Here is a 27,551-nt window from a genome sequence, read left to right as displayed (position 1 = left end):
TGTGTGTGTGTGTGTGTGTGTGTGTGTGTGTGTGTGTGTGTGTGTGTATCTGTGTCTGCATGTGTGCCTGTGTGTCTCTCTGTGTATGTGTGTATTTCTTCTTGGAGGAAGAGGATCCAGAGAAACCCAGAACAGGTAGTACCAAAGCACTTGCAAATTGTGGCTATTCTCTCCCCATTTCCACTGTGAAACAAGCGGATACATACACAGCTGGAAGACAGCTTCATTCTTAATGGTTCTTCCATCGAAGCCCACTTTCCATTACATGGAGACGTTTTTCCCTGTTGTAATATGGGTTTACTCATACCCCCCTCCCCTCCCCTGCTGCCACACACACCTAGTCTGTTGACTTGTAGATCCCTGTTTACATTAGTTTATACCCAAAGGCAAAACAATAAGTTTAATTCAGATTTTAGCTAAGGACAAGGGGCTATGGGTAAGTGTAGTTTTCCCTATCTCAATATAAAAGTTGAGGTAAAAACCTCAGGAGGTTGTACCTCAGTTCTTATTAATGTGGGCCACTGGATTCTTATTGTGAAGCCAAATTGAATTGTTGTTGGCATGTTGTGTTCCAGCAGGCATGGGTAACTTTTTCTTTGGCTAGTGAATAGAAGTCATTTTCAGTTACTTTTTTTAAAAAAAAATATGCAAGAAAGAATGTGAGTGAAGAAATCTTGGCTTAGCTCGGAGACAGCAGGGGGACGTCTGTGAGAGGAGGAGTGGAAAGCAATCCATAGACTTGCCGATGGACACTCATTAAATGTTAATAGGAGCTGCATGTGATGAAAGGCAGGAGGCTCGGAGTTTGTCTCGTTAACTGTGTGTCTATGACTGGAGGTATGTGAATGAAATCAAGCACAGGCATTAAAGAAATTATTTGTTGCAAAGCAGAAGCAAGCCTCTCTTTCCATTTGTGCCTGAGAGAAGAACATTACCAGGAATTTTCGAATTACATGCACAGAAGAGGTGGGTGAGCTGAGCTTGGCAGCAGGTGACATGTGATGATGTAAACAAAACCTCACGTCTGAGTGAACTCCCAGGAAGGTGGGAGCCACTAGTAATGTCAGCGTGGAAAGCCATGGACGCCCTGTCTTCTTGCATTTCTGTATCATGAGTTACTGGAGTAACTTCCTGTGTCCAGACACAAAGAGTACCTATATCGAGACCTCCTATCTTTACCAAGTAGTCCTGGGTCATTGGTATTCGGGCTGTGGCTTGAACCATTTGCACATAGCAGATTGTGAATCTAAGGATCTGAGGCCTCACTTAGGAGGCTCTTACAGGATTAATAAAATATTTACAAAAATTACCTGTATGGTGGCTTTATTTTTGAGATATTTGGCCCTAATCACAACATAAATCCTCATTCATGTGGCTTTGCTGTTCTCTGCAGGATGTCCCCACATGTCTGCCAGAGGAACAGAAGCAGATTCCTGACATATTTGTATTAATAACACAAGAGTTCCTGGTTTCTGTGCACATGTATGTTCTTGTCCTTCCAGGCACACATGCATCAACAGGTAGATCAATAGAAGGCAATGCGTTCAGTTTTTAAGAGATTTATCATTCATTCAAGTGAGTGGAATTTACATATAAAATATTCAGAAATGTGTATTACTTACAGTCAGGAATCTCTGCTGTGCATGTTTTACATGTAGTCGAGGCAGTCTTGAACTGATCATCTTGTGCAATATGGTTTCTAGATGCAGAATCAAGATCTTGCTTAATTCTTGGGGTAAGCCAAGGCCACAGCTCTTTAAATGAGCAAACAGATACCCAGTGTCTACCGTGTGCCTAACATTCTGTGAGGCCTTTGGTTAGCATATGCCATTTAACTACTCCTAACAATAATCCCCAAAGTTTCTATCTTTTCTTCACAGCTGGGAGAATGAAACTCCTAGTGGCCATACAGCTAGTGGATGAAAGGATTGGTGTTGGAGCCAGCAGGAGCCTCCATACCCCACACTTTTGTGTTTTGTTTGGATGGGGTTTCCCATACAGGTTGCCTCCCCTCTCTCGGTGCCCAGGGAGACCTGGGGTTGTTAGAAGCAGAACCTATTCCTTCTTCCCATGTTTACCTGTTTATGCTTCCTCTGCAGCTGCTGGTTAGCTCTGGCTTTCTGTGACATGCCATGGAGTTGGCTTTTTGATACATTACCAACACCAATAAAGTATTTATTACATAATTTAAAAATAGATAAAAATCTATTTTAAAACGTTCCAGAAGACAAACAGTAATATTTACCTGGCAACAGATGAGATTATATATCCATGTATCTCTTAAGTATGAATATATATGTGTTTGATATAGGTGTTCATACATGGACTTTTATGCCATTTCTTTTTCTTTCTTAAACACCTATCCCAAAGGCATAGAAGGGGAAAGGTATAACTGGGCTAACTGCCATAGCCATGGGAAATTAGTACAGGTATTTCTATGTGGGGAAAATATAGCAAACACAACACATATGCATCTTCCTTGGTTTTTGTCTCATTTGCTGATACGGTGCATGAGCCATAGTTTTGCACTTGACTGACTTGTGATTAATTGGGATGTCTTTGTTGTCCACAGTGCAAGTCGTGAATACTAACCTGTCCTCCCTGTGTGTGTCAGCAGAGCTGCTGTTTGCATGCTGTTTTCTTGTTGCTACTATGTGGATGCCCCAGGCCCAGGTTCCAGGTCCCCCTTTTCCTGCTGTGCTTTGCCTATGTTTCTGCAGAGAATTGTAATGCTCTCAGAAAAGGGACTTTTACAAAGAGGTGTTCTGTCTACTCAGCTCAGAGTGGAGAGAATGAAAGATCACCATGTTTTATATTGCCCAGAGCTCTCAAATCCAGCCTCCTACTGTCAGGAAAATCCTTTGCAGAATGCTTTACCCTGAAGACATCAAAAACAAAGGCAGCACCTGGGTCCTAGAAACTCCTAGAACTTTGTTTATAGAGTGTGTCTTAAGGATTGTGAGCACTACTTTGCCTTGTTTCTCTTCTAGCTGCATGGGGACATGAGGGCCCTGGAGACGGGAACAAGGATTCTCCATTTAACTCTAATTTACTTTTATTGTAAATAAGGCTTGCTCTCCTGATTACTGGCATTATTCACAGGAGACTCAAAAGTTTCTGTGCCTACCTCAGCCACATGACAAGGAAAGGGACCCTGTTCTCCAAATCTTCCCCAGTAGGTGTTGTTCTTACTAAACCCAGAACCCTAAACTGAAGGAGTGTGAGTGGATCTGCTCATTGCTCTCCCTTCCCTGCAGGCTGATGCTGAAATACAGTTTGTAACCTTCATACTGCGCCTGAGTGATGGCATAATTAAACAAGCTAATGCATGTGAAGTGTCCTTTCCCATGGTGACTGGCTGTGAGTGGGTGCTCAGAAACAGTGGCTGCTACTTTCCAAGTTCTCTTTTTCTCCTTCATACTAATTTATGATAGCCCCTTAGTGAGGTCTAAAGGCTTACTTCTGCCTGCCTTATGATTTTAAAAAATAGTGGTTTTAACTGTGATTTTTATCTTATTATAGTTTACATGTAGTTGGTAGACTGACTTTTAAAACAAAATGCCTTGTTGATTACTTTATCCTAAATCATCCTCTGATACCAACAGTTTGCCATAAATAAATAGTACTGTAATGCTTGCAGGGCAAGACTTGGCAGACTAGTCTCAAACAGCTATAAAGATTCTCTACCCTATGTAAATACAAATCAAAACCAAGAGATTTGTGAACATGCCATTATTGGTTTTTGTTATTACAAGTAAATATTGGAAGGAACCACAAAAGCTACTTTTGAAGAATCACTAGTTGCATGTTCTAATAAATAGCATTTGCTATATTAAATACTCACTGAGTGGATGTTGTCTGAAGGAAATGAAGCTAGCCATGGCCTCTAGGCGTCTAAGAGCTTTAATCTGGTGAATCTATTATTGTACAGTTTATACTGATAGTATTTGTTTCCTCTGAGGTACTGACTAAGGGTTCTGTAATCTTTATTTTATCATATCCTACCATGACCACGAGTCATAACTCCCAATGCTGAAAACTGATATTTCCTCTTCTGTCTCCTGCTCATTGTTCCTTGAGTCAAGCAGTAAAGTTAAGTTTGGGCCCTCAAGAATGATCATTACAGAATCTGGTTTTGTGCTGTGCCACTTCATGTAGAGCTGAAACACTAGTGAGGGGGTGAAAGAACAAGGGGTCAGTGTGGCAAAGAGCATTGTCACAGCAGCTAAAGACTGTCATCCATACATGCTCTCTACATGACTGCTTGACGAAGACAGCCAATAACGTGGGTTTGTAACATTTCCTAACTAATGTTCCTAAAATGCAAACAAAGTAGTCCTTCCTGAACATATCCATTCCTTCTGGGAATCTAGAATTTTAGCTTACACTAGGGTTACTTGACTCAAGGGACTTATTGACCACTATGAATGAAAACCATGGTCTCCGATCCATGAGTAGGGAGACTTCTAGTTAGCACTGACTTCTGATTATTAGCAAAAGTGGGCATCAGGAAGAAATGTATTTGTGTGTGGAGCAGGGAGAGTGGAATATACCCCAAATAGAGGGTCACAGTTGAATTCGTCTAGTACAACTGCTCTGAGATGACTCCCACTGTGTGTCTGCTTTCCCCTGAACCTTGCCACGTGTATATATTCCCTTTGCTGATTTGTCTTTACACTGTACTGATTCATAGCTCTACGTATGCCTGTATGCCAAGTTTTATGAGTCTTGTAAATATTAGGGTGTGTCTTGGGGATTCACTTCTGACATTAGCTTGAATCCAACTTGAAAGATTCAATTCCGGAAAAATAGTCAAGAGGTCTGAAGGTGTGTCTGAAGATTCTCCTAACAAGCACTTCCCCCGCATCGTCCCCCACCCTGCTGTCTCATCTCTATCCTAAACACTGATTTAGTATTGTTTTTCATTAGTAAATATGTTTAAAACATAATAAAATTAGGTGGGTACTCAACAGTTTGTTATATCACTGTAAATCAGTTTATTCTTCTTTGTGCCTGTCGTAACTGTTGAGAAAAACTTAGGAAATGTGATATGTCTCCCTGTACCTCTTACCTCTCTCCCTGCCCCACACATAAATACATTCTTTCCTCATACCTACTTTTGCTAATAATCAGAAGTTAGTGCTAACTAGAAGTTTCTCTACTCATGGATCATGAGTGTTAATAAGCTCACTTTGAAATCCTGAGTCTTCCAAAGTAATAAAGATTACATGAAATTAAAATTAGAATATTTTATTGTTTATACTGTATTCCATTCATTGTATGTTTACATAGAGTGTTCCCATTCTTATTATACCTAAAGAACTTGCTAGAGCATTTTCCATTTATCTCCATTTGGAGTGAAAAGAAACATACATGGAAGCCTGCCTAAATGGCTGAAAAATAGCATCCAAGGGGGCGTTTGGGCAGAAAGGGAAGGGCAGAAATTAGATTCAGCAGTGGCCACTGTTGACTGTGCTCAACTGCACCTGCTTCTTCTGACCCTGCACTATTCATTTCTCTACAGAAGTTCACCTCACGTATGCTTGGCTTTTGTGTCCTGGGAGTGTGACTTACATGTCTTGAATGAGAACCATCAACAGCATGTGAATATTAGGTGGTGTCTAGTTTACATTCTAGTAAAACAGATCAAAAGAGAAGATGGGTTGGATGATAAAAAATGTTGTCCCCTTGTCTTAATAGGCAATTCTTTAATAGGTAAAAAGAAAGGGTCTACATGTTTATTTGAAATGTTGACCATTGTTTCATATTAAATTTTAGAGATGGGCATTATGGCACATACTTGAAATTCCAGTAGTTGGGAGACTGGAGCAGATAAATAAAAATTAACAAACACCAAGTTAATCTGGGAGGGGGCCCAAGAAAACTGATGTCCAAGGTTAGACTTTTAATGCATAATAAGTCTGGCTAGCTTGGGCTAGAGTGAGACTCTTTCAGAAAAATCAAAGGAAAAGCATAGTTAGTTACTATAGAATATAATGGTATTTTAATTCTCCATGAAAAAGAATGAAATATATTCTTTTACATAAAAAAGAATGAAATAAATAAAACTGAAGGTCATTATGTTAAGCAAAATAAGACTCATAATGACAAACATCTATACCTTCTCATTCATGTAAAATATGTATATATTATATATGTGGAATATATACATATAATTACATATTTATGTATTATATTACAAATATTTACATATATAACTACATATATATACATGTATGTATGTATGTATGTATGTATGTATATGTACATATATACATATATATTATCTGAATGAAAGAGACCAAAATGTGGAGGGGAGATTGAGGGGGATGGAGACTAGCTAGTGTGGGGGGAGAAAGATTATTTGGGTAAATATAGTCAAAATCTACAATACAGTTGAAGAAAACCATCTTTGAGACCTTATATTTTTTCCACTATTCTGTACCTTTTCTTCTTAGAAGATGACCAGAGTTTCGTATTAATGACTGAACAATGCAGCCACAATTAAATACTGATATGTTTTCATATACTTACATGTTTATTTTCTCTTTGCCACTTTATTTTTTTCAAATATTTCATAAAAGAGAATTATCTGCCATTTCTTTGTCCTCCACATTGCTGAAATTAATATATCTCAAATTCCGTCCAGAACTTTATGACTTACGGTTTTAATTATGTATCTTAATGTTCTAATATTCAGTTTGACCATTCAGTAGTTCATTGTTGGCTATCATAAAACATGCTTCTTCTAGTTTGTCAGTCTTTCAAATTCACGTCTATATTCTTATATTTGAGTTTTGGGACTCCTTAATGTTTGCTAGATTTCCCTAAATATTTCATCCAGTGTATTCTCCTGTGGTTAACAGTCTTTTTCAGTTTTGTTATTTATTTCTACAATTTAGGAAATTGTGGTGATTGGCCCTAAATGTATAGATCCTGTGACAAAATGAATTGAGGAATATAAGATTAGCCAAGATCTTAAAAGTATTTCTGGAAAACATGAATTACTGCTTGTATCCAAAAGCTTGTTTATTGTTTTAGGAGTGTGTGACATGAAATGTTTGAGCGTCAGCCTTTACAAATGTGACTGAGCAGACACTAGAAAACCTGCCTCTGAGCACAGACAGTGGCTGTTTTCTGTTTGTTTCTGTAAGCATCTCTAAAGAAAACAGCTGGGTTTACAGAAAGGACTAGTTAGTTTACAACAATGAATTACATTTAAGAAAAGTAGTGCATTTCAAAAGTGCATGAGATGACTCTTGAGATACCTCATATGTAGAAAGATGAGTGTTAGAGAATTCTGATACTGAGGAGGCTGCTTAAAAGTAAAGAGTCATCCCAGTTACATGTACCACATAGATACAAAACAGATTATGCCTACCCCCACCCCAAAAAAAGGATGGGGTTTGTAAGAACATTACAGCATTTGAGACAGTTAGCACTTGAGAGGTGAACCTTGAACAGTCGTGAGTCCACACATGAGAGAGTGTTACAGGGAGAAGGAACAGTATAAGTAGAAGTGGTTGTAGAGACGTACACAGTGCTCTTTGACAGTCATGGTGACCAAGTCCTGGGTGTCAGTGTATATAGAATGTAAGACTTGGAAGGTAGCTTGAAACAGTTCCTGAATGCCAACATTAAATACTGTATGCTGAAATCTTACAGCAAACAAGAGCTATGGAAGTTTATTTTCGGAGGATTGTAGCATGAAGAGAGTTGTAGGAAAAGCAACTTTGGGTGAGAGTAGTATATTAGAAACCATTAAAACCACATACTTAGAGGATGAAATGGACCATTAATAAACTTGTAAGAAAAGTGTCGAAGATAGATGAAAGAAATAGCTATGAATAGACACTGGGTTGGTTACCCATTAAGTAAACTAAAATCTGGGTCCTGGAATTCAGAGAGGGATGGGAAAGGAACCAAGCAGATGAGGCTCTAATGACAGGTCAGGTGGAGTGTGGAGATGGAAGAGTCTCCATTGAAACATAGTTTCTATATGTTCCACACTCAAGCTGACTTGAACTGTACTCTAAACACTATTATGTCTGTGACCTTAAGTAAGTTGCTCAGCCTCTTCCTGTTCAGGTGAGTAACAGGATCTCAAGCTGATAAAAATAAACACAAAACACATGTGCCAGGTAGGTTTTCTGGCTCCTTGTCAAGAGTACAGCGTTACTAGGTAGTGGTGTTAGTTTTCAATTTTTTTCATAGCTCCAGCAGTAACTAATTTTTCAAATCTCACTTTATATATGAAAAATCTAAGGCAGAGGGGCTATGTTATTAAACACCCTTTAGCCCAAAAGTAAGGAGCTAGCAAAAAAATAAACTGTGTATGTTTTAGGTTGGAGACTGTTTCAGACACTAGCTCTTTTGAACTGTTTCTATTATAATTCAGAGGGAAGGAGGGTGCTGAGAACAAAGCCTCAAACCTCAAATCTCCTAAGCAAGCATACCACTGCTGGTCTTCACCGGAGCCCAAGGGCACTAATGTTGACCTAGAGGCCAAATCTCAAAGGGAACCCTCAGAATTGTTGTTTTCTTCCATAAATGAGAAATAACAGAAGTGACAGGAAGACCAGAAGAGAAATTAGCAACTGATAAACAAACTGTTACGGTCAGAAAATAAAGTGGAGGGGAAATCTTACGATACACACATTTGTCCTTGCAATGTTTTGTTATTTCTATATGTAATAATTAACTGCTGATGCTTTACATCTGTCCACTCCATAGTCCCTTACAGACAACCAGCCACATTTTGCTTTCTGGTTGGTTGTAGAGTGGGATTTGCTTTTCACTGAAGAAAATGTTCAACCTGAATGTACATCCTTTGCAAAAGAACTTCCTAAAGGTAGAAACTTTCTGGAACTTACAAGGAGAAACAGTGAGGACAGTTTAGCTATACATGATTTGTTAAAACTACCACTCCTTAACTTTCCTAGAACAATAGTCAGGAGGCTGCCTCCTTGCCCTAGCAGACCTAGGGAAAATGACCTGACGTTTCTACTGGAGCCCTTCTGCATAGTCAGAAGGATCTGTCCATGGGGAAATGTCTTTTGAGTAGCTCAGATGTGAGGTTGCATAGCATCACACCCATTAGGATGTACTTAACTCTGAGTGTGGCAATGGGATGCAGTACATCCTGCCTTACCTGAGTGGACAAGCACTGGGCCAGGAGAAAAGATCACAGTGTGGAGGAAACACCCAAGCAGACCCCAAGTCATCCAGTCACACCTAGGCCTGCTGACCTTCAGCAAGAAATACTGTCCATCTGAAACACATCATGCACCACATGATCTTCAGCTGCCTCCCGACCCCACACTCGGTACTGTAAACTCAAGCAGCATTGATTCATCTTGCCAGTGGGGATATAAAAGGCTACAAGTCTATGGTACAGAGGCACACACGACATTAAAATACAAGTCAGTCACTGAGGGCAGGTAATTGTCACTGGAAGTGGCAACAAGGAAGGCAGCATCAGAGACATTCTATAGGTTCTATAGGTTCACATCAGTTGAGCCCAGATGAAAGAGGGTGGCCATGGAAGACAGGGATGCCAAGATGGTTTGGCACGTTTCACACTCACAAGTAGCTCTTGACTTGGAGTGTCAGAGGTCTCCCCAAGATTTGATAAATGAAAAGTAGGTCAGGTCTATATTGAGGGGCCTTCAAATGCCAGATAATGAGAATGTATTACTTACTCTATCTGTATAATAGGGAGCTCCTAGAGCGGTGGCTCTCCTAGAGCGGTGGCTCTCCTAGAGCGGTGGCTCTCCTAGAGCGGTGGCTCTCCTAGAGCGGTGGCTCTCCTAGAGCGGTGGCTCTCCTAGAGCGGTGGCTCTCCTAGAGCGGTGGCTCTCGACCTTCCTAATGCTGTGACCCTTGAATACAGCTCCTCATGTTGTGGTGACCCACAGCCATGAAATTATTTGTGTTGCTACTCCATAACTGTAATTTTGCTACTGTTCAGGATCGTAATGTAAATATGGGCTCCACAGTCATCTTTCAAGGGTTGTGACCCACAGGTTGAGAACTGCTGCTCTAAAGCTTTGTTAGAAAAACCGGAACATTCCCAGTCTCCAGGTTTGGAAATGTGAAGACAGTTTGCACGGTGACAAACAGGTAGAGAGCTGGTCAGAGTGAGGAAGGAAATGCTGTGTTTCTTCTGTGGTTGTTCTTCACGTGTTAGCTTACACCCAAGTATCTTTCAATAGTCATATTTATTGTTGCCTAAATAGCACTGATTTCACAAACTCATTAAAATATTGTCTGTCTGATGATGCCCTATATACACTCATCACACAAGTAAGTAGTTGCATGCATCATTAAAGTCACTTTTTCAAGCTATATTATCCACAAATAGCCTTAATTAGTAGTTTTTAAACAAGGAAAGGTTTTTTTAATTCTCACTAGTGACACAGTGATGCCAATCCTAACCAGGAGCTCATTCCTTCTAACTTAAAAAAGACTTAAAAAGCAGAAGTCTTGCATGGTGTTTCCATTTTGGCCCAAAGCAGCTGCTCGGCTGAAGCTGCATGGCCTAAACACCATACAGACAAGATCAGTTTGTGGTATTGGAGCCCTAGGGGTTGTACTTAGAATCCAGCTGCCCCTAAGCTAGAGCCGTCAAGCCTGGCTTTCATGTTTTCCTTTGCCTTTGCTGCAGCCTTTCTCCCAGCCTGTTCAGCGAGGGCACCAAGAGGAAGTGTGTTTGTGAGAGCATACTGCCACCAGACAGCTTTATCATCAGTACTGGGAGCCCCTCCTTCCAAACCACGGCTGTCACAAGCCAATTTCATGCAAGCTTTCTACACGCCCAGCTAATTGAGAGTTGAAAGCTAGCCTTCAGATTACAGTGGCTCTATTTCTTATGCTTGCCAGTTATCAGACACCTGGTGTCATTAAATTTTTAATATCCCCCATTTCAAAAAATTAAATGGTGGCCATCTCAAGAAACTAGAGGGATCTGTCCTTTCTCATGCAGACATTTATCTACTTGACAGTCTACAAAAATCTTCAATTTCAGATAAAAACCAAATTCTTTGTACATTATTTGCAAATGATACATTGCACCTTTTTTTTTCCCTTAAGACTCTTATGTGGTCCTTATTGTCTCTGTAAATTTTAGCAGAGCAGATGTAGTCACTGTAGTGCAACAGTGGGCTAAACTAATTTCCCTGATGTAAACATTGTTAAACAATTTCAAATGTAAGTTTGGAAACAGTGTTTCTGAACCTGTTTAATAATGTTTAAAAATGCATCAATGAAATTGGCTTAGCCTGTGGCCTTTATTACATTATCTGTTCTCAATTACATAGATTCTGTGTTTTGTGTCTGGAGTAGTTATAAGTAACCGAAAAAAATGATCCCAGCTGAAGAGTGTGGCTTATCCCTAACCGATTTAATTTGATTTAAAATTGATAAACCTTGGAAAATACTTCCAGAATGCCATATCAACTATTAAAATGATAGGAAATGCATCCAGGAGGTCAGGCCAGCGCCGTTATTTCACTCGCCAACACCCCCACCCTCTTCTTCAATCCCCGTTGCTCTTCACCTTCCACTCACCCCGTCTCATTGTTGTGACTCCACAGTAAATTTTAAGCTCTCAGTCTTGAAATGTAACATAAAACATTAAATATGTTTTTACTAATTATGATCTGCTAAACTCCGAGCGCGGTTGCCGAAGCTTCTTTATTTTAATTTCAGAAGTAGTATTTAAGTGATGACGTGCAGTAATTTGCTCATTCTTCTGTCAGTATAATTTACAAGGCAATGGCAGATAAACATAGTAATACAAGATTCATTTACAGTGACACAATGGCAGATACACAGAGCAGAGCCCTGGCTATGAGATAAAGTGGACTGAGTGACTTATGCAGTAATTAGGGGATAATTGTCATTAACCTCACAAACAGTAGTTTACCCATATTGTTTAAAAGGCTCCAGGATGCGTAATGACAAGGTAATCTGTCAAAGCGCTAGGGGGAAATATTAATAAGATTTGTGCAAGCCTGGATAGAAAATATGCAGAAAGCGGCCACATTAAGCTAATTGGTGGATGAATATACACTTGTAAAAGTGCTTCTAATGGCACGTTTGCTGCTCTCCAAATGACTACCGTTAATGTGGAGAAGTGGGCTGCTCAGAAAGTCAGGACTGCTGGGACAAGAGGGTATTAAGCCATGCAGACGCGGTATTACCTTGGACTCAGTAATGCATGCTTCCTCCTCTAAGCCCTTATTTTGAATTTCTGAATTTTCTATTATAGTAATGTATATTGATCATTTCTTTTTCTTTTCTTTTTTCTTTTTTTTTTTGGCCTAAATTTGTTCAGTCAACCACCAGCCTTAAATCACTCCTCTTGTGGCCAAATATGATAGCTAATGTCTCTATTGATACCTTGTGTATAGATATACAGAAGCACTATTAATGAATGTTTAGATTTATAATTATGCACACATGTATGTGTGGGTGCCTTTTATAGGAAGGCATTTAGTCTGAACAATCAAAGGAGAGTGTATCCATCAACAGCCTTGTGTATGTTACAAGCAATAATGTGTTGTTCCCTGCTGAATGCTAAAGTAGGAAATTAATCTTTGAGTTTCTCTTGCTAGTCTTATACCCAGAGAACAAAAGTTAAATCTCTCAATACATCTTTCTGTTCAATCACACACTTGGTGTTGGTCCTGCTCTCTCACATTCTAGTGAATACGTGAAAGTTCCTTTGGGTTGTTCAGTCTGCTTCTGTTGTAGAGAACAATTCCAGATGTATCGCATGAATTAGAATCACCCATTCAAGCTTTGAAAGCTCTGTATCTGTGTCAAGAATGTACAGGTAGAACAAAGATTTTATAAAGCTTGTACCTTTGAACTGTGTTGAGGTTTTGAACTCTATCTAATATATAGATAACCTTCACAGAGAAACATTCTGGGGTCCATTTTTGTTCCTTGTCAAGCATTATGGAAAAACACAGGATCCCCAACATGATTTCATAGAAATATGAAGCCCAGCAGCATCCTGCTGACATGTAGAGTCTGCCTGGAAATTGAGGGACAGAATTTTGTGGAAAGTGAAGAGAACTAGAAATACACACCTCAACTCGAAAATGTCAGAAGAGCCCTGGCAAGTTTGGTTTACTGCAGAGCCAGCAGATTTATGGCCGTCCCAGGACATCAGCTTCATCTTTATGTCCAAGAGGAGATGAAAACAAGGTCATTTGTGGGGAAAAAACCCTCTCTTTCCTCCTGTTTCTAGTGTTTGCTCTGTGGATTTCAAACCATCTCCTTGCTATCCTGAACATAAATGATTTACTCACTGGACTTCACTGGTGTCCGTGCGACTACTCAGTGTCTAAAGAGTTTAAAGAGAGAGCATTGTATACATTCCTGCCACTGTCTTTTCAGAACCACACAGTCTGTTGGAGACTATTTATATGGATTTATGTGGATAATTATTTATATGGATTTATTAACACCTAATAAAAGGTACAATTCAATCTTCAAGTTACAGAATTTTCATAAGCCCTTCAAAGTTTTATTAGACAGGTATATCAAGGCCCTATAGGAACTGATTGGGATAGTTGCCCAAGTTTTAAGCAGAGTTGTGATTAAACTGGACAGTTAGTTGACCAGGGATCAAAATTAACCCAGAGGACCCAGAACCTTTAATTATATCATAAGTAAACAGTTCGGAATAGTCATCAAGGAGATAGAGGGGAGGACAGGATCCAGAATTCAAGAAAATCCAAGACTCTCAGAAAGTAAGGAATATCTTCAGTTACAAATACTCATATTCTGAAAAACAAGTTAAAAGTAAAAATGCTAGTGTTATTTTAATTCAAATGATTTATGTTTAGAGTCTATACACAGATGATGGCACAGTGGAGTTCTGAACCTAATGTCAGTAGGATGTTTGCTTATATATGGGGAAAAGACGGAAGCTGGATATTGGTAAATTAGCTGTCACATAGCTGGCCATCCACAAAACCAAGGTTGTCGTTTTTATATGTTCTTCAGTTGTGTACTTAATTATATTGTTCTCTACATTTGAATACTTCTGTTATATTAAAAATAATTAAAATGGGCAACTGTCAGATGAAAAACATATTTTAACCTGTAGACTAGTTCAGAAGTAGGTATTCTATGCTTCAAGTTAAGGATTTGCGGATAATTTTATAGCTGGAGTTTAATACACTAGAAATACTAACCTATAACTTGGGGGTTTTCCAGAATAGACATTAGCTCAGTGGTCAAGAGAGGCACTTGAGTCTGTCCTTGGTCTCAGAATTTAAAATTTTCAGACTTTTTAAAAATTTTGGGACTCATTTTTCTTCTTATTAAATATGAAAACATATAGTGTCATTCAATTTTTCTCAGGTTTGATTTACCATAGATATAGGAAAGTTGAAAAATACTTTTGAATCTTTGAAATGTAACTTTAGACTTTGCTAGAATTTACTCCTCTGGATTTTTATATATAAGACACCTGCTTTATTTCTTTGCAAACAAATGCCCAGGCAAGTCATGCGTATGGCTGGTTCTAATTTGGACAGTCTGAAATGCCAGTATACATTAACAAAGTCCTGTTGGGCCCCAGAGCTTCTGTGATTTACTGTGCTGTAACACCAGGGTGATCTATCATAATCATAGTTCTAAGCTAAAAACAATGTACAGGTTGTTACTGAGAGAAAAGGAGGTAGTATTCTGCAAAGTACTTATTTACTTGCCAGGGATATGTGTGTGTGTGTGTGTGTGTGTGTGTGTGTGTGTGTGTGTGTGGTGTGTGTGTGTGTGTGTGTGTTTTCTTCTGTTGGTGTTTTCCAACAAACTCAGAGTCTCATTAATAGTAGGAAAGTACTCTACCACTGAGCTGAACACACTGCTTAAATGATTGTATAAAATCCAAAATAAAATATATATTTTAAAACTTGGATTAGCCCTTTAAAGCTAGTTTCTCTGGCATTTTGATAGTGCTACTTTGTGCAGAAAGTTAATCACTTGTGGAGGGTAAATTGTTTAGCTTATTGAGTCTTCACTTTCCAAAAATAACCTCTCACTGTGGGAAATATTTTCAGATATGAATCATAAAAACAAGTTATAGCTAAACTGTATGTTATAAATAAATTACATAGATATAATGTAAAGTTACCATGTTGCTGCTTCCTTATCCTGGTGAGGTATATTCAAGGGTTGTGTTCCTTAAACTTCCAGTCTCATCCACGTAGAAGCAATCCTTGAGTTTATACTTTGTGTAGCTTTTCAAGTAATGTGATCTGCCTCACATCATCATATCCATCCTATAAGGTGAAACCTCGTGAATGCTGCAGAACGCTGACTTACAGTGAGGTCTGTATACAGCTGGAACAGGAAGATCAGCATCCACATGGATGTGAATGTGCATGCACATGAGTGGGAAACTTAAAATGTCAGGCCTTGTGTACAGAAAATAGAGAGAACAGGTTTCAGTGTCAGCTCATTGTCTAACAAGGACAAATAATCTCATCTTGACAGAAGATTCTTCAGTACAAAGTTGTGTGAGTGCTTCAACATTCTAACTGATTGTATGTCTTTCTGTAACTATTCTTTGAGGGTAGGTGTGGAAAAGGAATAGAAAGATGTTTTGAGTCCAGTTTTTTATGTAGAGATGTATTAAATTTACTACCAGTTTCTGCAATCACAGAAAGTTTTGATGTTGACACACCTCTTTCATGACAAAGACTAACTTGCTCAGATGAGGAAAAACATGTCGATTTCCAAAACGTAATCACGTGAGCAAATACAAGTAAATCCACTTGTGAGGTTTGTTTTTTTTTATTGTTGGTTGGGTTGGGTTGGGTTGGGTTGGGTTGGGTTGGGTTGGGTTGAATGTCTGTCCTTTTGTTTATGCTACACCTTGATTATTTTTTCTTAAGGGACATATCTTTTATAGACTATCAATGAGAAAAATAAGGATGCAGTTGGTCAAAGATGAAATATGCTCGTGAGAAATTCTGCAAAATACAAATTTACAAGTCATAGAAACTGAGTAGGGTTTCAGTACCTAAAACAAATGTTGATTCTTTAAAAGTAAAGTCTAATTTGAACCATTTGGTGCAGTCACGGTATGAATGAGTAGGTTTCATTCTGCCTACAGATATTACAGTTGTTACAGCTGGCCTCCTGGAAACATTAGCTTCAAAAGCTAGGAAAGCAGTCACATAAAAGAGCTCTGTGTGACTAGGGAGTAGTGTAAGCTTTGTTTACTTACACAACCAATGGCTCTGATGTATGTTGTGTATACGAGGGGTACATCTCTCTTAGACAGTACCCAGAAGAAATATGTTTAAATGTAAAATTTACTAAAACAAATGAGCATGCCAAGATCCTTCCCCACATGATTTTAAGTGTTTCTCAGAAATTATCACAACATTGCTTAAAAACTTTCCCTAAGCAGTTCCCAGAATCTATTGAAACAGATTTTTTTGTGTGTGTTAGCATTTTATCTTCCTTTTTTGTTTGCATGCATACATACATACACAAACTTATACATGCATATACAGGCACATATATATACAAACATTGGTCCATGGACACTTACGAATGCCAAGTCAAATAAATTGGTGAGATAAACATAACTTTTTTAAAAGGAGGTGGATTGGTTCTAGAGTATCAGAGTCCCCAGAACAGTTAAGGTTTGTGGCTAAAATAAGAACATAAAAAGTTGGCTTGGCATTAGAGTGATAGTTTGACATGAGGTATTTTCTTCTAACATGTACATGCATCCTTCTAACATGTTTTAGTGACCTATGGTAAGTCTTGGGAAAATGGAAGAGTACTGAAAGTTTGTGACTGTTTAAGCTGTTTCTTCAAAGCTGTTTGTGGTGCCCAAAGGCATGTGTTCCTCAAACTGCATCTCAGTTGAGGAAATGCCCCTACAAGATCCAACTGCAAGGCACCTTCTTAATTAGTGATTGATGGAAGAGGGTTCAGCCCATTGTGGGTAGTGCCATCCCTGGGATGGTGGTCCAGGGCTTTATAAGAAAGGAGGTTGAGCAAGTCATGGGGAGCAAGCCAGTAACTAGCACTTCTTCATGGCCTCTGCATCAGGTCCTGTCTCCAGGTTCCTGTCCTTTTCCTTCAGTAAGGGATTGTGATCAGGATGTGTAAGCCAACTAAACCTTTCCTCCCCAACTTTTTTCTTCTTTTTCTTTTTCCCCCCAAGACACCAACCTTACTTCATCTATAAAGTTGAAGGCATGCCATTTGTTTGATTTCAGATAATGGTCTAAACTACTGTATTCTCCCCTTGTGAAATTCCTGGGTTGTGTTCTGACACACTTAAAGATAAGGCCAGCTTGAAGACAAGTGAAAAGAGTCTATCATTGTCTCAGTGTGAGGTATGTGTACATAATCCATTCCTAACACACTCTGGTATTGTCGCTGTGGACCAGAAGTCTCCAAAGTTTATGAGTATATTGCCATTAATGAAAATACATAGAGTGTTTACCCTGACACAAATAGAACTTAAATTCATGTTTGAAAGTCAGTGGGATGGCTCAGTGCGTAAAAACTCTCATAAGCAACCTTTGAAGACCTGAGTTCCCTCCCCAAAATTCATCTAGTAAAAGGAGAGAACCAGTTCCCTAAGTTTTCCCTGACCTACAAATGTGTGCTGTGACTCACATATACCCAGACATAAGCACACATACACAACATAAATAAGTCTAGAAATTAGTGCTTAGTTCACTGTAAGTTCATGACTAGAATATTACCAAAAATTGTCTTTGTTGGTAAAAACTAAGTCAAAATTTTCATGTTTAGTCCTCGTATCACAGATTGCCTTAACACTGCTTACTAATAGAGACTAGGAATTATGTATGTTTATATTAGTGTCACAGGATAGTTTAGGAGGCAAACTTGTATATGTGGGATATTACAAAATTTACAGAATTTAACTTCAGAACAAAGTTCACCAAGGTATGGGTTAAAAATATAAGGCTTAGCTAAATATATAATGTGGGCAGCCACTGAAACACACACTTCTGACAGAACATTATCATCACCTCAGAGTTTGATAATGCTGTGTTCAATCAGTTCCTTTCTACATCTTCAGTCACTGGTAACTGTAATCAGAAGTGTGTTATTGTAATCCTTCTTTCTGAATTTTCATTCATTGCATTGGCAGACTATGCATCCATTCGAGATCTGATGAACAATGCTTTGCAAAGTTACCTATGTTGTAGAACTTGTTGACAAGTCACTACTTTGCATTGCCCAGTAGCATCACATTGTACAGCTATCCCACAACTTGTTTCCATTTAGGACTTAAACATCTAGACGATGGAACACAGTGTATCATGTAAGTTGTATGAGGCATGTTACCTCATTAGTTTTAACTTAGTGATAACTGTTAAACGTTACCTGATAGGGTGTACTTAAGTGGGCTTGAAATTCCATAATACCTATACCTTCTATCTGAGATGTGCCTCTTGCCTTGATACTTGTGTTAACCTAAAAGAAAATGAACATAAGATCTCCATAGGAGGCAGGTCATGAATACTAATTGCCTGTGTGGTTGTGATGAACTCTTCCAGTAAAGTATGCCATGCAAATCTAAACATGAAGTCAAAACACATTTCGTAAAGTTCCAGTTTTGTTGTAAGAAGTAAGCAGCCCTTAGAGTTTTGTGTCATTTAAGAATCTAAACATACAGAAAAGGACATATTTCTAGGTTTTAGCAAACCGTTACAGGATTTTCTTTTATGACTTACATTTGACTTAAAATTTCGACTTTTTTCCTATTCTGTTAGTAGAAAGAGTAACTTATTCTCTTATTATTGTTTATTTATTATTGCTCACATTAAAAACATTTTAACTATCTTAGAAATTTGTGCAATGTATCTTGATCATATTTATTGCTACTCCACCCTCTACCTCCTCCCTCATCTCCTGTCATCTCACCTCCCTACCCAGTCCCCAGCTTCATGGCTGTTTGATTAAGTTTAATAGCCTAGCAGCTCTAATTTGTGTTGCACATCCACTCCTTGGTGTGGAGCCATCCACTCAAGTATGGGCAGCCTACAAGAAGCCACACCACTGAAGAAAGCTGACTCTCTTTCCACCAGAAGCCAGTGCCCCTCAGTTGCAGGGACACAAGAGTCGGTCTCTCAGCTCCGTGCTCCAGTGTTGACTTGTGTAGGTCTTGTGAAGTGAAGCACAGCTTCTGTCAGTTCATGAGTGTAATGGTCCCATCATGTCCCGAAGACTGTGTTTTTCTTCAGCCCTTTCTGATTTCTACCTTCTAGAGTCTCTCCATCTCCTCTTCCACAATGGTTCCTGAACTTTTGGAAAGCATATGATATAGATGTCCAGTTTGGGCTGTGTATTCTATGGTCACTTATTCTCTATATTCAACCACTTGTAAATTTCTGTATTAAACACACACACACACACACACACACACACACACACACACACACCAATCAACTAGATAAAGAAACTTCTCTGATGAGCTCTAAGAACTACCCTAGGAATTTACATGCTATTTTGATACTGTGTCCATTTAGCAACATAATATTAGTTGGTTCACTTCTGGAGTCTGTGAGCTCCCCAACCGTGGGTTCTCGGCCAAATTTACAGAACCAAGTATGTTTTTCTTTCTCTGGATCAGACTTGAAAACCAAATCAGACAGTGATTGGTTACCTCTGTAATGGCTATGCCACTATTGCACCCGTAAGTATGTCTTTCCATACTAGTCATTATGGTGGTTCACAGGGTTTACAGCAGGGTAATGGTAATATTACTGATACTGTTTTAACCCTAGCAGCCTATGGAACACCTCTCAGTCCTATGAGAGCTGCTCTCTCACAGTATGTATCAGTATTCAGTATGTATCAGTGGCTGCCTCTAGGTTCCTGCTCCGTTTGGGTTCCTGTCCTGATTTCCCTCAGTGATAGACTGTAATGTAGAAATGTAAGCTGAAATAATCCCTCTTCTCCCCAGCTTGCTTTTGGTCATGGTGCTCTAGTACAGCAGTAGTATCCTAGGTAAGTAACTGGAGACCCCAAAGTAGCACACATTGCTCTTGGTTGCACACCAGAACTTGAATGTAAGATACTATTGCTGAAGACACCAAACACATTGTTCATAGGACACGGAAAAGTAAAGTTGCTCCTGACCTTGAAGCTTCTTACTTGCTAGCTCTCATCATACAGAGTTTTTATGCTTGACTAATGATTTCTCAACTCTTTAAATTAATAGTATAGCCAGTTATTTACAGAAATCCAATAGGTATAATCATACTTTACATTTAGCTAACAGTGCAAATCATATTATTGTGTTTTGTAAATATCATTTCTCAGTCTAATGGGTTGGAGGTCAGTGAATTCTGGTTACAAATAGAAATAAAGGAATTGATTCACCAACTATAGAGGAAGTCAGGAGTTCCATTTTATACTTAGATCTTAATGAATACATGTATAAGACGAGTGTCATGCTACGTGTTTGTCAGTGTGGCCGTAATCTTCCTATATCTACACATGACTGCATTTTGCTTTGCTAGTACTCACTCCACTGTAGTATTTCATTTTTTCATGACTCCTGTTCATTTGAGAAAGTTTATTTGATCATCTTTACTTCTCAAACATGGAGGCAGTCTAGTTTTTCCTCTTAGTCACTCTTGAATCAATATTTAAATACAATAAATAAATAAAACTAATAAAAATTCATGCCTGTAGTTACTGTGATAGAATTAAATTGTCCTAAAAGTTTTCAAATGGTTAATAGCTGTGCTAAATTAATTGTAGTTCATTTTTTTGGTGTTTGCTTTTTGCTGTTGTTGTTTGTTTGGTTATAAAGCCTTCAGGCTGACACTGGTACATCTAAATCAGTGGTTCTCAAACTGTGGGCCGTGACCCCTTCAGGGGTTGCAAATAAGATGTCATGCATATCAGATATTTACATTATAACTCACTACAGTAGCAAAATTACAGTACTGAAGTAGCAACGATTTGATTTTATGGGTGGGGTCACTACAGCATGAAGAACTGTGTTAAAGGGGTGCATCATTAGGAAGGTTGAGAACCACTGTAGTTGATTATAAAACATTTTGGACTTAGCCACTATGTGAGAGTCACTACACTACAATGTGTACTTCTGTCCCATAGGGTTTCCATAAATGCTTTGCTCATCACCGTTGATGGCCTCTTCTTCCCTTAAGCCAGGTTATCTATGAATATACTAAATCAAGGAAGTTGTGGACTTCCTATGTCCTCCCCCCACCTCCAGTTTTTACATTTTCAAATATGATAGTACTAGGTAATATGATCAAATATTAATGAACACTTCTTGGGAAATATCCTATGTAGGCCTTTATATTGCTGGGATCCAGAGGGTACTCAGAGGGTACATTGACCTCCAGAAATTTGTGGTGTTCTTCACTATATTTATTAGTAGACATTATCTTTATACCTTGCATTTAACTTCACAATTAAAACTTACTTTTTGTGATTCAGGCTAATAGTAAAGTAGCTTTAATGACATAGCCTCAATTTTGGCAGAGGTAGCTACTCGGAACTAACAGGATTCTGAAAGGTAGTTATTTTAGGAGAAGCAGGAGGCGCTGCAGCAGCCAGGAGTAAAAATAAACCACGTAGAATGGCTATGTACCACAGGGAGAGATGGGAAGGTGAGAGAAATAAGATGATGGTGGTGGTTTTGATGATGGTTCATATTGGTTGCTATGGTATCTGTGGCTCATTTAATTCCAAAGGCTGTGGTCTGTGAATCTATGCTGACCTGTAGTTATAGGTGCAGGATGCCTGCACAGAACCTGGAGAAGACGTGATTATACACTGCTCAGGCTGGGGCTCCAACTAACAGAAAAGAACAATCGTAGGAGACAGTTGATAGCGAGAAGCAATGGTATAAAAGAAGGCAGTGCATAGTTCTAAACAGCCTTGTTCTACAGTCTACTCATTGTCCTGACTAGGTAATCACAGAATAGTGTTCACCGAGTACTCTGGAGACAGACAGTAAACTTAAACATCAGAATTTTGTCATTCAAGTCTTGGACTCCAGGAGAGCTTCTTGGAACCTGCCAAGAAGTCTTACACTTTACTTCTTATTTTTTATCTGTTTAACGTTCCCCATATTTTGGATGTGCTTGTGGGAGCATGGACGTGAGTGGTGCAGTCAATGAAACAATATATTTAAAATCAGTTTCCTTGTTTACCTTCCTTCAGCACCATCTTTTCTTCTGTTCCTCACATCTCAAAAACGAGGCTCTGAGTGACATCAGTGGTTATTAGTGCCATTGTCTAGTGGCTATTGCACCACTCCAGAATCTTCTGAAGTTCCTAGCTGCCTGTGGCATTAGATGCTTACTTTAAACAGAGAGCATGTGAGGACATTTCATCTTATAGGCAATTATTTCTATGTATTTAGGAAGGGAAAAGCATTTTGACAGTTTTCATAGGAAAGGATATCTATGTATGCTGACTATCTAAACTGATAGGAGGAGTGGTATACAACTATTATAGCTGCTTTCAAAAAATAATTCAGATAAATGATGGATAGCCACTCATCCATACTAGCCATGATGATTCTGAATATGTTGGTGTCTAGAGGGAAGTTTATAGCCAAAGGCTGAGCATAGACTTTTTCATTGCAAGAATGGTGAAAATTCATTTATTCTCTTGCTGCCTCCCTAGAGTGACATCACATGGAATCATGGTTGACATAGTACTGTTGTCGTATATAGACTTGTTCTGCCCATTTTGCTAGTTTTTTCCACTAATGTGTCTTTTCTGGTCTAATATCCCTAGGACCACACTATTATATCTTAACCCCTCCTGCCTGTAATTTCTTTCAAAGAAGAAATTACTGTCCTTCATATCATACTTTGAAGAGTTTTGTCCAGTATTTTATACACTGCCTCTCAACTTTGGTTTTCCTGATCCTTTCTCATGATTGGGTTGAAGAAAAAAATGTTTATAAGACCACCCTTGGCAATCACCATATGCCATCAGGAGTACAGGATGCTGATATGTCTTCCTCCATTGGTGTTAACTTTGATCAGTCTCTCAAGGCAGTGTGTATTACATTTCTTTAGTGTCAAGTTATAATATTTGTCTTTGTAATTAATAACTGTGTTGTCATCTTTTAAATTTGTTTTGGTGCTGAACCCAAGACCTCACACATGCTGACCAGTATCCTATAGCTAGACCACTTCTCCAACTCCCTCAATACCATTTTGTTTTTCTGGAAGGTTTTGTGCTTTCTTAAGCTGATGGTCAGAGTTGGAGTGTCATGCACAGAGGGATGCCTGATCTTGGTGGGTCTAAGAAATGAGGCCTTAAAAAATTCACATAGTCATTATTTAACTGTTTGAATAGATTTCTCTCAGCCCATGCTAAAATGGATTGCCTGACATTATGTTGCAGGATTTTTAAGTCCTACCTCCAGGCAAATCTCATAGTTACTAGAAAAAAATGAAAGTATGAAATGCTTTTTAATGTATATTTAACAACACCTAGTCTGATGGTTGCTGATGTGTAGTCTCTATGGACTTCCTTTGCTATCAGAGGAGGATGCTGACAGACAACTTTTTACATGTTTATTCTATCTAAAGCCATAACATGCTTTTCAACTATCTATTCCTGTCCTTTACAACAAAATCCTAAAATGTCATACACTTGAAGAGTACCTCAAATGTTAAATGGCTGGATGATAGTCATTTTTGAAGAAGAGGAAAGTTGCTATTCTCAAGTGGCATTTTTTTTTTACTCCGCCTCATGAAAGCTTACTCTCAGCCAGGATTAAAGTACAGCCGTTTTCAGAAGACAATGTGCATTGAAGTGAGTGCTGGAGTTATGAGGGAAAAATGCTATTTTACTGATTTGTTTTTAATTCCACAAGTCATGTAACTCCTACTTAATGGGATATCTGTCATTGCATCTGGTGACATATCTGCTTGAGTTGAAGGAGTACATTTCATGAACTGTACTGAATTCTTTCCTATGCTGTCATTATTTAATGAAAACTAGGGTACAATTTTTTTTTGCATTTATACTAGGTTGCACAGCAAGAGTTCACATCTTATACTAATATATGCTAAATAGTTGCATAGTATATAGATCATTGTTGTTAAAATGGCAGTACTGAAGGCATTTTAGATCACAGAGCCCCAGTGGTCTGCATTTTGTTTGCTTTGACATTATTAAACTCAATCTGTTTCTATAACTGTGACTGTAATTGCTACATTTGCATGGCAGAAAAGTTTGCTTCGCATGTTAACTTTTATTAGCACTGCTTCCATGCTGCTTTCTCTTCTTGCTCTCTGTGTTTCATAAGCTGGCAGAGCACCTTCAGTCTCATTGAATAATTATGCACAATCAATAAGTTTTCTGTATTTGTCTTTGTTGTTTCTTTGATGTGGCCTGTAGGACGCTGCTGGCAAAGTACTGGACCGCTGGGCCATCATGTCTCGAGAAGAGGAAATCATCACCCTTCAGCAGTTTCTGCGGTTTGGGGAAACCAAATCCATTGTGGAGCTGATGGCAATTCAGGAGAAAGAGGGACAAGCCGTGGCTGTACCATCTTCAAAGACAGACTCGGATATAAGGACTTTCATCGAGAGCAATAACCGCACCAGGAGTCCTAGCCTCCTCGCTCACCTAGAGAACAGCAATCCTTCTAGCATTCATCATTTTGAAAACATACCAAACAGCCTTGCATTTCTGCTTCCATTCCAGTATATAAACCCCGTCTCTGCCCCACTGTTAGGGTTGCCACCCAACGGGCTGCTTTTAGAGCAGCCCGGATTGAGGCTGAGGGAACCGAGCATTTCAACCCAGAATGAATATAATGAGAGCAGTGAATCTGAAGTATCGCCTACGCCATATAAGAGTGACCAGACGCCCAATAGAAATGCCCTGACTAGCATCACTAATGTGGAACCCAAAACCGAGCCAGCATGTGTCTCCCCCATTCAGAATTCTGCCCCAGTCAGTGACCTAAGCAAAACTGAACACCCAAAAAGCTCATTCAGGATTCACCGTATGAGAAGAATGGGGTCAGCCTCGAGGAAAGGAAGGGTATTCTGTAATGCTTGTGGGAAGACGTTCTATGACAAAGGTACTCTCAAAATTCACTATAATGCTGTTCACCTGAAGATTAAACACCGATGTACCATTGAAGGTTGCAACATGGTCTTCAGTTCACTTCGAAGCCGGAATCGCCACAGTGCAAACCCCAACCCCCGCCTTCATATGCCTATGCTAAGGAATAACCGAGACAAAGATTTAATTCGGGCTACATCAGGAGCTGCCACTCCAGTCATAGCAAGTACAAAATCAAATCTCACACTCACAAGTCCTGGCCGGCCCCCAATGGGTTTTACCACTCCTCCACTAGACCCTGTCTTACAGAACCCTCTCCCAAGCCAACTGGTATTTTCTGGGCTAAAGACTGTACAGCCAGTTCCTCCTTTTTATAGAAGTTTACTTACTCCAGGGGAAATGGTGAGTCCTCCAACCTCCCTCCCAACCAGTCCCATCATTCCAACCAGTGGCACTATAGAACAGCACCCTCCTCCACCCTCTGAGCCAATAGTGCCATCAGTGATGATGGGCACTCATGAGCCCAGTGCTGACCTGGCACCTAAGAAAAAGCCTAGGAAGTCAAGCATGCCTGTAAAAATTGAGAAGGAAATCATTGACACTGCTGACGAGTTTGATGACGAAGACGATGATCCTAATGATGGAGCGACCGTGGTCAATGACATGAGCCATGACAATCATTGTCATTCCCAAGATGAGATGAGCCCAGGCATGTCTGTGAAGGACTTCTCTAAGCATAACAGGACCCGGTGCATTTCAAGAACTGAAATAAGAAGGGCTGACAGTATGACATCTGAGGACCAGGAGCCCGAGCGGGACTATGAGAATGAGTCTGAGTCTTCAGAGCCTAAACTCGGTGAGGAATCAATGGAAGGGGATGAGCACATTCACAGTGAGGTGAGCGAAAAAGTCCTGATGAACAGTGAGAGGCCTGATGAGAACCACAGTGAGCCGTCTCACCAGGATGTTATCAAGGTAAAGGAAGAATTTACAGACCCCACTTACGACATGTTTTACATGAGCCAGTACGGACTATACAATGGTGGGGGGGCCAGCATGGCTGCCCTGCATGAAAGTTTTACATCGTCTCTGAATTATGGAAGCCCTCAAAAATTCTCCCCTGAAGGTGACCTGTGTTCTAGCCCAGACCCCAAAATCTGTTACGTGTGCAAGAAGAGCTTCAAAAGCTCCTACAGTGTGAAGCTGCACTACCGGAACGTTCACCTAAAGGAGATGCATGTCTGCACAGTGGCTGGCTGCAACGCTGCCTTCCCCTCTCGTCGAAGCAGAGACAGGTCAGTAAATCTCCATTGGTTCCTCCTGCTGAGGGTGGGGGTACAGGTCAGTCAAGGTGGACTCAAACATTAGATGTTTTTGATGGACTGTAAGGATTGCCCATATTGACCACATGATCACTAAACTGCCATGCTCATTGAAGGCTTTATGTATTCAGTGCTTGTTATGATTAAGCATGCAGAATCATATCATCCGACCCGGTAATGCACGCCATTTTTCTCTGTGTATGTGTATATTTGTGTGTGTGTGTGCGTGTGTGTGTGTGTGTGTGTGTGTGTGTGTATTTCCATACATTTAGGTGTGCATAAGTTAACAGTACACAGTTCCTTGCCTCCTCATGAACTTTTCCTTAGAAGCCATGGCTTCTGTCATATATACATATATATGCTTTGCCTTGTGGCTTTTAAATTAAACCAATATATTATCTTCACACACACATATTTATCCAATATAGAAACAGAAATTTACGGATGGAAAGAACCATAGGTCCAGGACATCGAGACAGCCTGCATTGCCGTAGGTATAACCAGAAATGTTATCATTCCTTACATGAGTATTTAGTGTGTTCTTCAGTTCTTTACAAATCATGAAACTATCGGAATATAAGGCCAAAAATAATTGTTGATATGATGAAAGTGTCTGGTGGCATGGATTTCTTTATTTCAGCTCCATAGTATCTTTGAGCACATCTCTAAAATGTAATTTGCCATGGGGCTTCTCCACAGAAGTGGGGACATGCCTAAGTACATACTTTAGGATCAGTTAGAATATATTATGTACAGCCCTCGAATGATATCACTCTCTAGTTATGTAACTGTAGTTCTGAAACCATGAGACTTAAGCAGAAGCAGCTGGTCCTAAACCTACCGTGTTCTTTATCAACTCTTACTACAATATGAATGGAATGTCAAGGAAGGCATTCATTGGTGGGCAACAAAGTGATCCTTCACTTATGGAGGATGAGCCTTTGAGCAGGTTTATATAGTTCCCCAGCCCAACTTAGATCATACATCACCCAATCCTTCCTACTTCAAGAGATGCATTATTTTTTTACACTAACTTTTTAATATTTTCAGATAGAGTTGTATTTAATAGTTAATACACACACACACACACACACACACACACACACACTATATGTATATATATGGAAA

General features: G+C 39.3%; 1 protein-coding gene across 2 annotated transcripts in view; it reads left to right on the top strand.

Moving 5' to 3' along the window:
* The window catches only part of Bnc2 (basonuclin 2), a 334,323-nt gene that overhangs the window by 291,194 nt on the left and 15,578 nt on the right, over positions 1–27,551 (top strand). For both annotated transcript variants that reach the window (XM_028753637.1, XM_028753638.1), the window contains one exon: positions 24,427–26,396. In XM_028753637.1, coding sequence (XP_028609470.1) covers positions 24,427–26,396 — 1,970 coding nt within the window. The remainder of the gene's footprint in view (positions 1–24,426; positions 26,397–27,551) is intronic.

Source organism: Grammomys surdaster, unplaced genomic scaffold, assembly GCF_004785775.1.
Source record: "Grammomys surdaster isolate TR1022 unplaced genomic scaffold, NIH_TR_1.0 125951, whole genome shotgun sequence".
Classification (NCBI taxonomy): Eukaryota; Metazoa; Chordata; class Mammalia; order Rodentia; family Muridae; genus Grammomys; species Grammomys surdaster.
This window is presented reverse-complemented; position numbering and strand designations above follow the sequence as displayed.